Below are 18538 nucleotides of genomic sequence, written 5' to 3' on the forward strand. Positions count from 1 at the left end.
TTGTTTGTCAACCCTGTCTGCTCTCATTTTCTCGCACATTTGACCCTCTGATGTTCTGTGCACCTACACTCTGTCCTCCTTCTGTCTAGGCCTGCTGTGTGTGCGTGTGTGTGTGTGTGTGTGTGTGTGATGTGTGTGTGTGTGTGTGTGTGTGTGTGTGTGTGTGTGTGTGTGTGTGTGTGTGTGTGTGTGTGTATGTGTATGTGTGTGTGTTTTCTGGCAATACGGACTTAATGGGGACATCGCTCTCTTTACACAGTCACCTTTAGGGGACTTCTGACGGTATGGGGACATAAAACAAGTCCCCTAAAGGGAAACCTTTTTAAATGATAGTCAGATCCATTCTGAAGATGCATCTTCATTAATGCTAAATAGCAGTTTTCAGTAATGTCACAGAAGATGCAGGATTTGCTTGAACATTGAAGTGGTGAAACCTCCTATAAGACGACAGGTACAGTGTTTTATTCGCAGGAGCATGTCATTTTTCATTTCAACTTTTCTTTTTAAATGGTCCTCAGTAGTCACGTACAAATGTGTGTGAATTATGCAAAATGATTAAAATTTGGTCCCCATGAAGCATATTAACTCTTTTCCCCAGGATCCCCAACACATTACTTCATCAATCCAGAGATTTAAAGACGTAGTGGACATTTGACCTCATTTTTTTAATGCCTCCACAACCTGTAGAAAGGTGTGTGTGTGTGTGTGTGTGTGTGTGTGTGTGTGTGTGTGTGTGTGTGTGTGTGTGTTCTGGCAATACGGACTTAATGGGGACTTCGCTCTCTTTACACAGTCACCTTTAGGGGACTTCTGACAGTATGGGGACATAAAACAAGTCCCCTGAAGGGAAACCTTTTTAAATGATAGTCAGATTCAATCTGAAGATGCAACTTTATCACTGCTTAATAGCAGTTTTCAGTAATGTCACAGAAGATGCAGGATTTGCTTGAACATTGAAGTGGTGAAACCTCCTATAGGAGGACAGCTGTAGTGCTGTATTCCCAGGATCATGTCATATTTCATTTCAATTTTTTGTTTGAAATGGTCCTGAGTAGTCACTTTCACATTCGCGTGAATTATGCAAAATTATTGAAATTTGGTCCTCATGAACCGTATTAGCTCTTTTTTCCCCAGGGTCCCCAGTAAGAATGATCAGCACATTACGTCATCAATCCAGAGATTTAAAGACGTGTATGAGCTCACTGGGCAGTGGACATTTGACCCTTTTAATGCCTTCCACAACCAGTAGAAAGGGTGGTCCCCACAAGTTCTGATCAAAAACTGTATGTGTGTGTGTGTGTTCTGGCAATGCTTGCTTAATGGGGACATCACTCTAATTACACAGTCACCTTTAAGGGGACCTCTGACGGTATGGGGACAAAAAACAGGTTCCTGAAAGGGAAATCTTTCCTCCACAACCTGTAGAAAGGGTGGTCCCCACAAGTTCTGATCAAAAACTGTATGTGTGTGTGTGTGTTCTGGCAATGCTTGCTTAATGGGGACATCGCTCTAAATACACAGTCACCTTTAAGGGGACCTCTGACGGTATGGGGACAAAAAACAGGTTCCTGAAAGGGAAATCTTTCCTCCACAACCTGTAGAAAGGGTGGTCCCCACAAGTTCTGATCAAAAACTGTATGTGTGTCTGTGTGTTCTGGCAATGCTTGCTTAATGGGGACATCGCTCTAATTACACAGTCACATTTAAGGGGACCTCTGACGGTATGGGGACAAAAAACAGGTTCCTGAAAGGGAAATCTTTCCTCCACAACCTGTAGAAAGGGTGGTCCCCACAAGTTCTGATCAAAAACTGTATGTGTGTCTGTGTGTTCTGGCAATGCTTGCTTAATGGGGACATCGCTCTAATTACACAGTCACATTTAAGGGGACCTCTGACGGTATGGGGACAAAAAACAGGTTCCTGAAAGGGAAATCTTTCCTCCACAACCTGTACAAAGGGTGCTCCCCACAAGTTCTGAACAAAAACTGTATTTGTGTCTGTGTGTTCTGGCAATGCTTGCTTAATGGAGACATCGCTCTAATTACACAGTCACCTTTAAGGGGACCTCTGACGGTATGGGGACAAAAAACGTTCCTGAAAGGGAAATCTTTCCTCCACAACCTGTAGAAAGGGTGGTCCTCACAAGTTCTGATCAAAAACGGTGTGTGTGTGTGTGTTCTGGCAAAGCTTGCTTAATGAAGACATCGCTGTAATTACACAGTCACCTTTAAGGGGACCTCTGACGGTATGGGGACAAAAAACTGGTTCCTGAAAGGGAAATCTTTCCTCCACAACCTGTAGAAAGGGTGGTCCCCACAAGTTCTGATCAAAAACTGTATGTGTGTGTGTGTGTTATGGCAATGCTTGCTTAATGGGGACATCGCTCTAATTACACAGTCACCTTTAAGGGGACCTCTGACGGTATGGGGACAAAAAACAGGTTCCTGAAAGGGAAATCTTTCCTCCACAACCTGTAGAAAGGGTGGTCCCCACAAGTTCTGATCAAAAACTGTATGTGTGCGTGTGTGTTCTGGCAATGCTTGCTTAATGGGGACATCGCTCTAATTACACAGTCACCTTTAAGGGGACCTCTGACGGTATGGGGACAAAAAACAGGTCCCTGAAAGGGAAATCTTTCCTCCACAACCTGTAGAAAGGGTGGTCCCCACAAGTTCTGATCAAAAACTGTATGTGTGCGTGTGTGTTCTGGCAATGCTTGCTTAATGGGGACATCGCTCTAATTACACAGTCACCTTTAAGGGGACCTCTGACGGTATGGGGACAAAAAACAGGTTCCTGAAAGGGAAATCTTTCCTCCACAACCTGTAGAAAGGGTGGTCCCCACAAGTTCTGATCAAAAACTGTATGTGTGCGTGTGTGTTCTGGCAAAGCTTGCTTAATGGGGACATCGCTCTAATTACACAGTCACCTTTAAGGGGACCTCTGACGGTATGGGGACAAAAAACAGGTCCCTGAAAGGGAAATCTTTCCTCCACAACCTGTAGAAAGGGTGGTCCCCACAAGTTCTGATCAAAAACTGTATGTGTGCGTGTGTGTTCTGGCAATGCTTGCTTAATGGGGACATCGCTCTAATTACACAGTCACCTTTAAGGGGACCTCTGACGGTATGGGGACAAAAAACAGGTTCCTGAAAGGGAAATGTTTCCTCCACAACCTGTAGAAAGGGTGGTCCCCACAAGTTCTGATCAAAAACGGTGTGTGTGTGTGTTCTGGTAAAGCTTGCTTAATGGGGACATCGCTCTAATTACACAGTCACCTTTAAGGGGACCTCTGACGGTATGGGGACAAAAGACAGGTTACCACACACCATACCCATGTACGGTGTGTGATAATTAAATACCCTATTTCCTTGAATTGCCGCCGGGGCGCTAATTAATTTAAAACCTCTTCTCACTCCGGCGTTTACCAAAGGCATGCGGTAGAGGCAAGCATGCGCTAATTATTTTGAAACCTCTTCTCTCTCCGGCACTTACCAAAGGCATGCGGTAAATGTAGGCCTGCGCTTATAAATTTGAGTGTGATGTAAGGATACCATCATGAAAAGCACATTCAATAAAAAAAAAGGTTATTGTGGTCTTACCTTTACTTATAAAGTCCATGTGCAGCTCCTTCTGATCAAAGCATCGATAACTTGTTTATAGAAGTCTTCCTTATCTTTCTTCAGTTTTAAAAGTCTCTCTGTCTCGATGGAGATCTTCCTTTATTACCTCCTGCGTCGATTGAAAGTCCAGTTTAGAAAACAGTTTAATTTTAGATATGTAATCCTCCATGTTAAAAGTGCAAGCGAGAGTAAAAAATAAACAATCGCTGCTCACTCTTGCTGCTTGTTGTCACTTCTTCTGCAGCCGAGTAGTCGCAAGAAGGATCACTAGCGCCCTCTACCACCAGGAGGCGGGAGTCATTTAATGACTCATATTTGACACACGCAGCTACGGTATATTAATAAAACATAGCTGCTTACTGTTCTTTTTAGCATATTCAATAGCTTGGACCTTAAATCCTACTGAATAGCTCTTAATCTTCTTCCCTTTATGCGATTTCAAATGATTGAAATCAGCCTCCTCCATTTTGAAAATGATGACAGGGGAAGTGTCACTCGTGACGTGACGAGTTTTACGCGGTGGAAATTCTAGGCATATGCTAATAATATCAATATTTTGCGAAACGAGTTTGACCCGGCAGTAATTCTAGTCAGGTGCATACTATATACCCGGCGGCAATTCAAGGAAATACGGTATGTATTTTGATTTGTACTCTTCACAGAAAATGAGCCAAGTCTTTGAGTCTTAGTTTGAAAAATCAATGAATTGTATAATTTTTCTTTTAATAAAGAAATGAAAACGGGTCCCACAGACCCGAACACCACACAAGTGTACCAACTAGGGCTAAAGTGAAATCTTTCCCCCTTGCAGGTTTGCGGGTGCGAATGTTCAACTTTGCACTGAAAGTGCTGAGCTGCCTCCTCTACATAGTTCGAGTGTTGCTGGACAACCCGCAAGAAGAGAGGCCCGACTGGTGAGAACCACACAGCGGCTGCCTTGATCTTGTCCAAACATTCTTGTGTCTCACGCAGCATGGGCGGCGTCAACTGCACCAAACAGACCACGCCCACCCGCCCCTGGAACGAGTTTGATTGGTAAGCGCGCATCAGGTCTCCAAATTGGGACCGATGGGTCCACAGACCGCGGTGGACTCGCATGCCTCCTGGTTGGGTAACGCGATCAATGCGACTTGACTTAACCGCCGCTATTTACGTGCCGATATTGAGTATTCCGGATCCGCATTCATTCCTCACAATCTGGGGTATGGATTAGCTGTCAGCGTAATATGTCTGTAGTGCCTAATCAACAGCCATCTAGTGGAGATAAAGCGGGTCATTTACCACGGGGGCAAACAGGAAGTGGCCAACGCAATCCATGTCGGATCGCCACGCCATGTCTCCTATTGATCGGGTTAGAGGGCCAAGCTCCGACTCCGAATGAGTAAGGAGGCTGACAGAGCGCAAGGAAGGGTCCGATGCCGCCCCCTGCTTCGGGCGGGACCACTCGGAGGAGGGAATCAAGCGGGCGAGCGGCCATGAGAGGCCCCAGGGTGTCTTTGTAGCCAGTCTTTCTCTCACAACAAGGCTGTGAATTTCCATTAGACTGTGTGAATATCACTTGTTGGCCTACAATATGAGAACGTGGGCTGTTGATGGCGTTGGGAGGAAGGTGATTATCTTTGTCCAAGGAAATGTTTACTGTTCTCGTCCCATTCTCAGTGCATTGAATCGATCCCAAATGGACGTTAACAAGGCTTCTGATCCATTAGTTGACTGCGGTGTCTGTCAATCGAACTATTAATTAATCACAATATTTTAATTAGAAGCTTAAAATGGTATTGCATCACACGGTTGGTCTTAGAAACCACTTAACCAACAGGAAACAACATCTAAAGCTTGGCGAAATCACTAAATATCAATCAATCAATCAATGTTTACTTATATAGCCCTAAATCACTAGTGTCTCAAAGGGCTGCACAAACCACCACGACATCCTCGGTAGGCCCACATAAGGGCAAGGAAAACTCACATCCAGTGGGACGTCGGTGACAATGATGACTATGAGAACCTTAGAGAGGACCAAAGCAATGGATGTGGAGCGGGTCTAACATGATACTGTGAAAGTGCAATCCACAATGGATCCAACACAGTTGCGAGAGTCCAGTCCAAAGCGGATCCAACACAGCAGCGAGAGTCCCGTTCACAGCGGAGCCAGCAGGAAACCATCCCAAGCGGAGGCGGATCAGCAGCGCAGAGATGTCCCCAGCCGATACACAGGCAAGCAGTACATGGCCACCGGATCGGACCGGACCCCCTCCACAAGGGAGAGTGGGACATAGGAGAAAAAGAAAAGAAACGGCAGATCAACTGGTCTAAAAAGGGAGTCTATTTAAAGGCTAGAGTATACAAATGAGTTTTAAGGTGAGACTTAAATGCTTCTACTGAGGTGGCATCTCAAACTGTTACCGGGAGGGCATTCCAGAGTACTGGAGCCCGAAATGAAAACGCTCTATAGCCCGCAGACTTTTTTTGGGCTTTGGGAATCACTAATAAGCCGGAGTCCTTTGAACGCAGATTTCTTGCCGGGACATATGGTACAATACAATCGGCAAGATAGGATGGAGCTAGACCGTGTAGTATTTTATACGTAAGTATAAATAAGTATATATACGTAAATATATCAATCAATCAATCAATCAATGTTTACTTATATAGCCCTAAATCACTAGTGTCTCAAAGGGCTGCACAAACCACCACGACATCCTCGGTAGGCCCACATAAGGGCAAGGAAAACTCACATCCAGTGGGACATCGGAGACAATAATGACTATGAGAACCTTAGAGAGGACCAAAGCAATGGATGTCGAGCGGGTCTAACATGATACTGTGAAAGTTCAATCCATAATGGATCCAACACAGTCGCAAGAGTCCAGTCCAAAGCGGATCCAACACAGCAGTGAGAGTCCCGTTCACAGCGGAGCCAGCAGGAAACCATCCCAAGCGGAGGCGGATCAGCAGTGCAGAGATGTCCCCAGCCGATACACAGGCGAGCAGTACATGGCCACCGGATCGGACCGGACCCCCTCCACAAGGGAGAGTGGGACATAGGAGAAAAAGAAAAGAAACGGCAGATCAACTGGTCTAAAAAGGGAGTCTATTTAAAGGCTAGAGTATACAGATGAGTTTTAAGGTGAGACTTAAATGCTTCTACTGAGGTAGCATATCGAACTGTTACCGGGAGGGCATTCCAGAGTACTGGAGCCCGAACGGAAAACGCTCTATAGCCCGCAGACTTTTTTTGGGCTTTGGGAATCACTAATAAGCCGGAGTGCTTTGAAGGCAGATTTCTTGCCGGGACATATGGTACAATACAATCGCCAAGATAGGATGGAGCTAGACCGTGTAGTATTTTATACGTAAGTATAAATAAGTATATATACGTAAATATATCCTGTGGTGTACCCCAGGGATCAACACTAGGACCAAAATTGGTCAATCCTTACATAAATGACATTTGTAAAGTTACTATGTCAGGGGGTGTTGTTGATCAACCCCAAGATGCAGAGAAGGCGGCAGGCATTGTGCAGGTAAACATGACTTTATGGTGTAGCTCGGTTGGTAGAGTGGCCGTGCCAGCAACTTCAGGGTTGCAGGTTCGATTCCCGCTTCTGCCATCCTAGTCACTGCCGTTGTGTCCTTGGGCAAGACACTTTACCCACCTGCTCCCAGTGCCACCCACACTGGTTTATATGTAACTTAGATATTGGGTTTCACTATGTAAAAGCGCTTTGAGTCCATCCATCCATCCATTTTCTACCGCTTATTCCCTTTCGGGGTCGCGGGGGGCGCTGGCGCCTATCTCAGCTACAATCGGGCGGAAGGCGGGGTACACCCTGGACAAGTTGCCACCTCATCGCAGATAGACAGACAACATTCACACACTAGGACCAATTTAGTGTTGCCAATCAACCTATCCCCAGGTGCATGTCTTTGGAGGTGGGAGGGGCCTATCCCCAGGTGCATGTCTTTGGAGGTGGGAGGAAGCCGGAGTACCCGGAGGGAACCCACGCATTCACGGGGAGAACATGCAAACTCCACACAGAAAGATCCCGAGCCTGGATTTGAACCCAGGACTGCAGGAACTTTGTATTGTGAGGCAGACGCACTAACCCCTCTGCCACCGTGAAGCCCGCGCTTTGAGTCACTAGAGAAAAGCGCTATATAAATATAATTCACTTCACTTCACACTTCAACACTAAACATGCATCATGTTGTATACATGTATGTATCATATTGTGTGCATGCATGTATCATATTGTATGCATGCATGTATCATATTGTATGCATGTATGTATCATATTGTATACATGTATGTATTATATTGTATGCATGCATGTATCACATTGTATGCATGTATGTATCATAGTATATGCATGCATGTATCATATTGTATGCATGCATGTATCATATTGTATGCATGTATGTATCATATTGTATACATGTATGTATCATATTGTATGCATGCATGTATCATATTGTATGCATGTATGTATCATAGTGTATGCATGTATGTATCATATTGTATGCATGTATGTATCATATTGTATGCATGCATGTATCATATTGTATACATGTATGTATCATATTGTATGCATGTATGTATCATAGTGTATGCATGTATGTATCATATTGTATGCATGCATGTATCATGTTATATGCATGCATGCATCATGTTGAATGCATCATGTCCATAGTGGACTGGACTCTACTCCTACTTGTGGGGGCTCTTACCAGTTGTCATTATTGTGTTTACACTTCTTCCTAAAATCCAACTGCTGCTATCATTTAAGGTCCTCGATGTCCAGGGGGAAAGAGCCCCCAGTCTCTGGACGAGCTGTAATGGACTTCTGCAATCTAAGGGCGTATTTCCTTAACAGTACAATCCTCTAAAGGATTCAGTTACCAAATACATGTCAGCTCACAATCATATAAGAAAATGGTACCACACTAGTCACAAGAATAGGAATATTCAGTACTCGCGTTCGTATTTGGCAGGTGTGTTCTGTCAAGGTTCTTTCTTTTTTGTTTTTGCTGCGGTTGGCACAGGCACAGTACCGTAGCTGGAAAATAGTCCAATTATGAACATAATGTGTCGTACACACACACACACACACACACACACACACACACACACACACACACACACACACACACACACACACACACACACGCAACCCCAACTCCATTAGCACAGAAACAGCTTGAACCCTGTCATAAATAGTCTGCACACAGTTTACCACTTGGACTTGAATGCAACATTCCCTAGCGTGTCTCCTAATTGTCTGCTTTTGTGTTTATGTCCTGAATGCTTTTTCCCTCCTACTGTTGTTGCAATCTGACATTTGAATGTATTTCACCAGGCACATATATATATACAAACCCCGTTTCTGTATGAGTTGGGAAATGGTGTTAGATGTAAATATAAACAGAATACAATGATTTGCAAATCCTTTTCAAGCCATATTCAGTTGAATATGCTACAAAGACAACATATTTGATGTTCAAACTCATAAACTTAATTTTTTTTTTGCAAATAATAATTAACTTAGAATTTCATGCCTGCAACATGTGCCAAAGTAGTTGGGAAAGGGCATGTTCACCACTGTGTTACATCACCTTTTCTTTTAACAACACTCAATAAACGTTTGGGAACTGTGGAGACACATTTGGAATTATTTCCCATTTTTGTTTTATGTAGAGCTTCAGTCCTTCAACAGTCCGGGGTCTCCGCTGTCCTATTTTACACTTCATAATGCGCCACACATTTTCCATGGGAGACAAGTCTGGACTGCAGGCAGGCCGGTCTAGTACCCGCACTCTTTTACTATAAATCCACGTTGATGTAACATGTGGCTTGGCATTGTCTTGCTGAAATAAGCAGGGGCGTCTATGATAACCTTGCTTGGATGACAACATATGTTGCTCCAAAACCTGTATGGACCTTTCAGCATTAATGGTGCCTTCACAGATGTGTAAGTTACCCATGCCTTGGGCACTAATACACCCCCATACCATCACAAATGCTGGCTTTTCAACTTCGCGCCTATAACAATCCGAATGGTTATTTTCGTCTTTGTTCTGGAGAACACCACGTGCTCTGTTTCCAAATATAATTTGAAATGTGGACTCGTCAGACCACAGAACACCTTTCCACTTTGCATCAGTCCATCTTAGATGAGCTCGGGCCCAGCGAAGCAGGCGGCGTTTCTGGGTGTTGTTGATAAATGGGTTTGGCTTTGCATAGTAGAGTTTTAACTTGCACTTACAGATGTAGCGACCAACTGTAGTTACTGACAGTAGTTTTATAAAGTGTTCTAGAGCGCATGTGGTGATATCCTTTACACAGTGATGTCGGTTTTTGATGCAGTACCGCCTGAGAGATCAAAAGTCCATAATATCATGGCTTACGTGCAGGGATTTCTCCAGATTCTCTGAACCTTTTGATGATTTTACGGACTGTAGATGGTAAAATCCCTAAATTCCCTGCAATGGCTCGTTGAGAAATGTTGTTCTAAAACTGTTTGACAATTTGCTTACAAAGTGGTGACCCTCACCCCATCCTTGTTTGTGAATTACTTAGCATTTCATGGAAGCTGCTTTTATACCCAATCATGGCACCCACCTGTTCCCAATTAGCCTGCACACCTGTGGGATGTTCCAAATAAGTGTTTGATGAGCATTCCTCAACTTTATCAGTATTTATTGCCACTTTTCCCAACTTCTTTGTCACGTGTTGCTGGCATCAAATTCTAAAGTTAATGATTATTATGTTTATGAGTTTGAACATCAAATATGTTGTCTTTGCAGCATATTCAACTGAATATGGCTTGAAAAGGATTTGCAAATCCTTGTATTCTGTTTATATTTACATCTAACACAATTTCATATGGAAACGTGGTTAGTATTTCACTAGACAGACTTGATAGATCATAATGTCCCGTGTGATGCAAATGCAGGAATACAAATCTCATTTTGTGTGTGCACAATATCTTCTAAGTTCCCAAGAGGGGATGTGTGGCATCTTTATTTGTTTTCACCATCTTGTGTGCTGTCTCTCCACCTGCAGGAAGCTGATCATCTGGGTGGATAGACCCCTGCCTCTGTGGGCCCTGCAGGTGAGGTGGTGTGTGAGTCAAAGTGCACCATGACAAGTCTTCATCAGCGCACAAGTGGTCGTCTTTGCTCCTCTCAATCATCGCCACGCCACCCACGCTCGCTTCTTGCATCTCCGACATGCTTAATTTCTCTTCCACTGTCTCTGCTTGTCGTCTGCTCTCTCTCTCTCTCTCTCTCTCTTTAATGCTTGTGTTGCCTCTCTCTCTTTTCTTTTGTGCAGGTGCTGGTTGCTTTTATCAGCTTCTCAGAAACAATGTTGCTTGTGTATCTCAGCTACAAGGTGAGTATATGTTTATTCTGGACTCTCACTATTATGTTAGATCCACTATGGACTGGACTCACACACTATTATGTTAGATCCACTATGGACTGGACTCTCACACTATTATGTTAGATCCACTATGGACTGGACTCTCACTATTATGTTGGATCCACTATGGACTGGACTCTCACACTATTATGTTAGATCCACTATGGACTGGACTCTCACACTATTATGTTAGATCCACTATGGACTGGACTCTCACTATTATGTTAGATCCACTATGGACTGGACTCTCACACTATTATGTTAGATCCACTATGGACTGGACTCTCACACTATTATGTTAGATCCACTATGGACTGGACTCTCACACTATTATGTTAGATCCACTATGGACTGGACTCTCACACTATTATGTTAGATCCACTGTGGACTGGACTCTCACTATTATGTTAGATCCACTATGGACTGGACTCTCACTATTATGTTAGATCCACTATGGACTGGACTATCACACTATTATGTTAGATCCACTATGGACTGGACTCTCACTATTATGTTAGATCCACTATGGACTGGACTCTCACACTATTATGTTAGATCCACTATGGACTGGACTCTCACACTATTATGTTAGATCCACTATGGACTGGACTCTCACACTATTATGTTAGATCCACTATGGACTGGACTCTCACTATTATGTTAGATCCACTATGGACTGGACTCTCACTATTATGTTAGATCCACTAAGGACTGGACTCTCACTATTATGTTAGATCCACTATGGACTGGACTCTCACTATTATGTTAGATCCACTATGGACTGGACTATCACACTATTATGTTAGATCCACTATGGACTGGACCCTCACTATTATGTTAGATCCACTATGGACTGGACTCTCACACTATTATGTTAGATCCACTATGGACTGGACTCTCACTATTATGTTAGATCCACTATGGACTGGACTCTCACTATTATGTTAGATCCACTATGGACTGGACTCTCACACTATTATGGTAGATCCACTATGGACTGGACTCTCACTATTATGTTAGATCCACTATGGACTGGACTCTCACACTATTATGTTAGATCCACTTTGGACTGGACTCTCACACTAATATGTTAGATCCACTATGGACTGGACTCTCACTATTATGTTGGATCCACTATGGAATGGACTTTCACACTATTATGTTAGATCCACTATGGACTGGACTCTCACACTATTATGTTAGATCCACTATGGACTGGACTCTCACTATTATGTTAGATCCACTATGGACTGGACTCTCACTATTATGTTAGATCCACTATGGACTGGACTCTCACTATTATGTTAGATCCACTATGGACTGGACTCTCACACTATTATGGTAGATCCACTATGGACTGGACTCTCACTATTATGTTAGATCCACTATGGACTGGACTCTCACACTATTATGTTAGATCCACTATGGACTGGACTCTCTCACTATTATGTTAGATCCACTATGGACTGGACTCTCACACTATTATGGTAGATCCACTATGGACTGGACTCTCACTATTGTGTTAGATCCACTATGGACTGGACTCTCACACTATTATGTTAGATCCACTATGGACTGGACTCTCACTATTATGTTAGATCCACTATGGACTGGACTCTCACTATTATGTTAGATCCACTATGGACTGGACTCTCACACTATTATGTTAGATCCACTATGGACTGGACTCTCACTATTATGTTAGATCCACTATGGACTGGACTCTCACTATTATGTTAGATCCACTATGGACTGGACTCTCACTACTATGTTAGATCCACTATGGACTGGACTCTCACACTATTATGTTAGATCCACTATGGACTGGACTCTCACTATTATGTTAGATCCACTATGGACTGGACTCTCACTATTATGTTAGATCCACTAAGGACTGGACTCTCACTATTATGTTAGATCCACTATGGACTGGACTCTCACTATTATGTTAGATCCACTAAGGACTGGACTCTCACTATTATGTTAGATCCACTATGGACTGGACTCTCACTATTATGTTAGATCCACTATGGACTGGACTCTCACACTATTATGTTAGATCCACTATGGACTGGACTCTCACTATTATGTTAGATCCACTATGGACTGGACTCTCACTATTATGTTAGATCCACTATGGACTGGACTATCACACTATTATGTTAGATCCACTATGGACTGGACTCTCACTATTATGTTAGATCCACTATGGACTGGACTCTCACACTATTATGTTAGATCCACTATGGACTGGACTCTCACTATTATGTTAGATCCACTATGGACTGGACTCACACTATTATGGTAGATCCACTATGGACTGGACTCTCACTATTATGTTAGATCCACTATGGACTGGACTCTCACACTATTATGTTAGATCCACTATGGACTGGACTCTCACACTAATATGTTAGATCCACTATGGACTGGACTCTCACTATTATGTTGGATCCACTATGGAATGGACTTTCACACTATTATGTTAGATCCACTATGGACTGGACTCTCACACTATTATGTTAGATCCACTATGGACTGGACTCTCACTATTATGTTAGATCCACTATGGACTGGACTCTCACTATTATGTTAGATCCACTATGGACTGGACTCTCACTATTATGTTAGATCCACTATGGACTGGACTCTCACACTATTATGGTAGATCCACTATGGACTGGATTCTCACTATTATGTTAGATCCACTATGGACTGGACTCTCACACTATTATGTTAGATCCACTATGGACTGGACTCTCTCACTATTATGTTAGATCCACTATGGACTGGACTCTCACACTATTATGGTAGATCCACTATGGACTGGACTCTCACTATTATGTTAGATCCACTATGGACTGGACTCTCACACTATTATGGTAGATCCACTATGGACTGGACTCTCACTATTATGTTAGATCCACTATGGACTGGACTCTCACTATTATGTTAGATCCACTATGGACTGGACTCTCACACTATTATGTTAGATCCACTATGGACTGGACTCTCACTATTATGTTAGATCCACTATGGACTGGACTCTCACACTATTATGGTAGAGCCACTATGGACTGGACTCTCACTATTATGTTAGATCCACTATGGACTGGACTCTCACACTAATATGTTAGATCCACTATGGACTGGACTCTCTCACTATTATGTTAGATCCACTATGGACTGGACTCTCACACTATTATGTTAGATCCACTATGGACTGGACTCTCACACTATTATGTTAGATCCACTATGGACTGGACTCTCACTATTATGTTAGATCCACTATGGACTGGACTCTCACTATTATGTTAGATCCACTATGGACTGGACTCTCACTATTATGTTAGATCCACTATGGACTGGACTCTCACACTATTATGGTAGATCCACTATGGACTGGACTCACACTATTATGTTAGATCCACTATGGACTGGACTCTCACACTAATATGTTAGATCCACTATGGACTGGACTCTCTCACTATTATGTTAGATCCACTATGGACTGGACTCTCACACTATTATGTTAGATCCACTATGGACTGGAATCTCACTATTATGTTAGATCCACTATGGACTGGACTCTCACACTATTATGTTAGATCCACTATGGACTGGACTCACACTATTATGTTAGATCCACTATGGACTGGACTCTCACTATTATGTTAGATCCACTATGGACTGGACTCTCACACTATTATGTTAGATCCACTATGGACTGGACTCACACTATTATGTTAGATCCACTATGGACTGGACTCTCACTATTATGTTAGATCCACTATGGACTGGACTCTCACACTATTATGTTAGATCCACTATGGACTGGACTCTCACTATTATGTTAGATCCACTAAGGACTGGACTCCCACTATTATGTTAGATCCACTATGGACTGGACTCTCACTATTATGTTAGATCCACTAAGGACTGGACTCCCACTATTATGTTAGATCCACTATGGACTGGACTCTCACTATTATGTTAGATCCACTATGGACTGGACTCTCACTATTATGTTAGATCCACTATGGACTGGACTCTCACTATTATGTTAGATCCACTATGGACTGGACTCTCACACTATTATGGTAGATCCACTATGGACTGGACTCACACTATTATGTTAGATCCACAATGGACTGGACTCTCACACTATTATGTTAGATCCACTATGGACTGGACTCTCTCACTATTATGTTAGATCCACTATGGACTGGACTCTCACACTATTATGTTAGATCCACTATGGACTGGACTCTCACACTATTATGTTAGATCCACTATGGACTGGACTCTCACACTATTATGTTAGATCCACTATGGACTGGACTCTCACTATTATGTTAGATCCACTATGGACTGGACTCTCACTATTATGTTAGATCCACTATAGACTGGACTCTCACACTATTATGTTAGATCCACTATGGACTGGACTCTCACACTATTATGTTAGATCCACTATGGACTGGACTCTCACTATTATGTTAGATCCACTATGGACTGGACTCTCACTATTATGTTAGATCCACTATGGACTGGACTCTCACTATTATGTTAGACCCACTATGGACTGGACTCTCACTATTATGTTAGATCCACTATGGACTGGACTCTCACTATTATGTTAGATCCACTAAGGACTGGACTCTCACTATTATGTTAGATCCACTATGGACTGGACTCTCACTATTATGTTAGATCCACTATGGACTGGACTCTCACACTATTATGTTAGATCCACTATGGACTGGACTCTCACTATTATGTTAGATCCACTATGGACTGGACTCTCACTATTATGTTAGATCCACTATGGACTGGACTCTCAAACTATTATGTTAGATCCACTATGGACTGGACTCTCACTATTATGTTAGATCCACTATAGACTGGACTCTCACACTATTATGTTAGATCCACTATGGACTGGACTCTCACTATTATGTTAGATCCACTATGGACTGGACTCTCACTATTATGTTAGATCCACTATGGACTGGACTCTCAAACTATTATGTTAGATCCACTATGGACTGGACTCTCACTATTATGTTAGATCCACTATAGACTGGACTCTCACACTATTATGTTAGATCCACTATGGACTGGACTCTCACATTATTATGTTAGATCCACTATGGACTGGACTCTCACACTATTATGTTGGACCCACTATGGACTGGACTCTCACTATTATGTTAGATCCACTATGGACTGGACTCTCACTATTATGTTAGACCCACTATGGACTGGACTCTCACTATTATCTTAGATCCACTATGGACTGGACTCTCACTATTATGTTAGATCCACTATGGACTGGACTCTCACTATTATGTTAGATCCACTATGGACTGGACTCTCACTATTATGTTAGATCCACTATGGACTGGACTCTCACTATTATGTTAGATCCACTATGGACTGGACTCACACTTTTATGTTAGATCCACTATGGACTGGACTCACACTATTATGTTAGATCCACTATGGACTGGACTCTCACTATTATGTTAGATCCACTATGGACTGGACTCTCACTATTATGTTAGATCCACTATGGACTGGACTCTCACTATTATGTTAGATCCACTATGGACTGGACTCACACTTTTATGTTAGATCCACTATGGACTGGACTATCACACTATTATGTTAGATCCACTATGGACTGGACTCTCACTATTATGTTAGATCCACTATGGACTGGACTCTCACACTATTATGTTAGATCCACTATGGACTGGACTCTCACACTATTATGTTTATACAGTCTTTGGTATGACTCAACCAGGGTTTGAACTCACAACGTAGCGATTTGTGTCCATAACTATAGAACCAGTATCAGTATTTGGAGTGGCCCTTTAGAGTCCCTGAGGACACGAGACCTCCAGGATGCTCCCCCAGGTGGTCTGCCCAGGTCACTTTATATGTGTGTTGGAACCAAAGTCGTGGGCCATCATTGTGTGCCAATATTGACCCGTGAATCCCCCGCGTTGCTGGGATCAATGAACGTGTGGCCCTGCCTTTCATGTTCTTGACACTATAATCCTATGAAGGGCCCCGTGTGGCCCCTACTCCCCAGGGGGTAGCATTTAAAGTCCACTGAGCACAAGGGGGGAGGTCCACCCCCACTCGTCCGGGGGCCGACATGTTGACCGGAGACACATTAGATGAAATGCGGTCTTCCTGCCAAAGGACCCCCGAGAGACTGGCATCTATTCTGAGCTCCAATTTGTTCCCTCCCACTAAAGCAGCCTGTTATGTGGTAATCCCGCCCCCGGGGTCGCCATGGCGATGGAGTTCCCTGACCTCTGGCGTGCGCTTTGTGTTTCCAGGGCAACGTTTGGGAGCAAGTCCTGCGTGTCCCCTTCATCCTGGAGATGATCAGCGCCATCCCCTTCATGATCACTGTGAGACCTGCAAACACCACACCTTTATCACCTGCTGCTGCACGCACACACAAAACTAATTAAGACCGAAGTGCTTTTTTTTCTTTTTTTTTTTTTCTTCTCCCGCAGGTGATTCTGCCCTCCTTCAGAAACCTTTTCATCCCCGTTTTCCTCAACTGCTGGCTGGCCAAACATGCCTTGGAGAACATGATCGTGAGTCCAGCACTTTGGTGTCCTCAAACACTCAAGTCACCCACGGAACATTCACTCATTCATTCATGTGTTATTCATCTCCTTCATTGATTCATCGATAACTTATACAAACCCTGTTTCCATATGAGTTGGGAAATAGTGTTAGATGTAAATATAAACAGAATACAATGATTTGCAAATCCTTTTCAAGCCATATTCAGTTGAATATGCTACAAAGACAACATATTTGATGTTCAAACTCATAAACATGACAAAAAAGTTGGAAAAGGTGGCAATAAATACTGATAAAGTTGAGGAATGCTCATCAAACACTTATTTGGAACATCCCACAGGTGTGCAGGCTAATTGGGAACAGGTGGGTGCCATGATTGGCTATAAAAACAGCTTCCCAAAAAAAATGCTCAGTCTTTCCCAAGAAAGGATGGGGCGAGGTACACCCCTTTGTCCACAACTGTGTGAGCAAATAGTCAAACAGTTTAAGAACAACCTTTCTCAAAGTGCCATTGCAAGAAATTGAGGGATTTCAACATCTACGCTCCATAATATCATCAAAAGGTTCAGAGAATCTGGAGAAATCACTCCACGCCAACATTGAATGACCGTGACCTTCCATCTGTATCAAAAACCGACATCAATCTCTAAAGGATATCACCACATGGGCTCAGGAACACTTCAGAAAACCACTGTCACTAAATACAGTTGGTCGCTACATCTGTAAGTGCAAGTTAAAGCTCGACTATGCAAAGCAAAAGCCATTTATCAACAACATCCTGAAACGCCGCCGGCTTCTCTGGGCCCGAGATCATCTAAGATGGACTGATGCAAAGTGGAAAAGTGTTCTGTGGTCTGACGAGTCCTCATTTCAAATTG

General features: G+C 43.1%; 1 protein-coding gene across 1 annotated transcript in view; it reads left to right on the top strand.

The window, feature by feature from the left end:
• The window catches only part of kcnt2b (potassium sodium-activated channel subfamily T member 2b), a 148562-nt gene that overhangs the window by 44818 nt on the left and 85206 nt on the right, over window positions 1-18538 (top strand). Inside the window, exons 3-8 of the mRNA XM_061905189.1 lie at window positions 4434-4536; window positions 4595-4657; window positions 10689-10737; window positions 10959-11018; window positions 17402-17476; window positions 17585-17668. Of these exons, the coding sequence (XP_061761173.1) occupies window positions 4434-4536; window positions 4595-4657; window positions 10689-10737; window positions 10959-11018; window positions 17402-17476; window positions 17585-17668 (434 nt within the window). The remainder of the gene's footprint in view (window positions 1-4433; window positions 4537-4594; window positions 4658-10688; window positions 10738-10958; window positions 11019-17401; window positions 17477-17584; window positions 17669-18538) is intronic.

Source organism: Nerophis ophidion, linkage group LG07 (genome assembly GCF_033978795.1).
Source record: "Nerophis ophidion isolate RoL-2023_Sa linkage group LG07, RoL_Noph_v1.0, whole genome shotgun sequence".
NCBI lineage: Eukaryota > Metazoa > Chordata > Actinopteri > Syngnathiformes > Syngnathidae > Nerophis > Nerophis ophidion.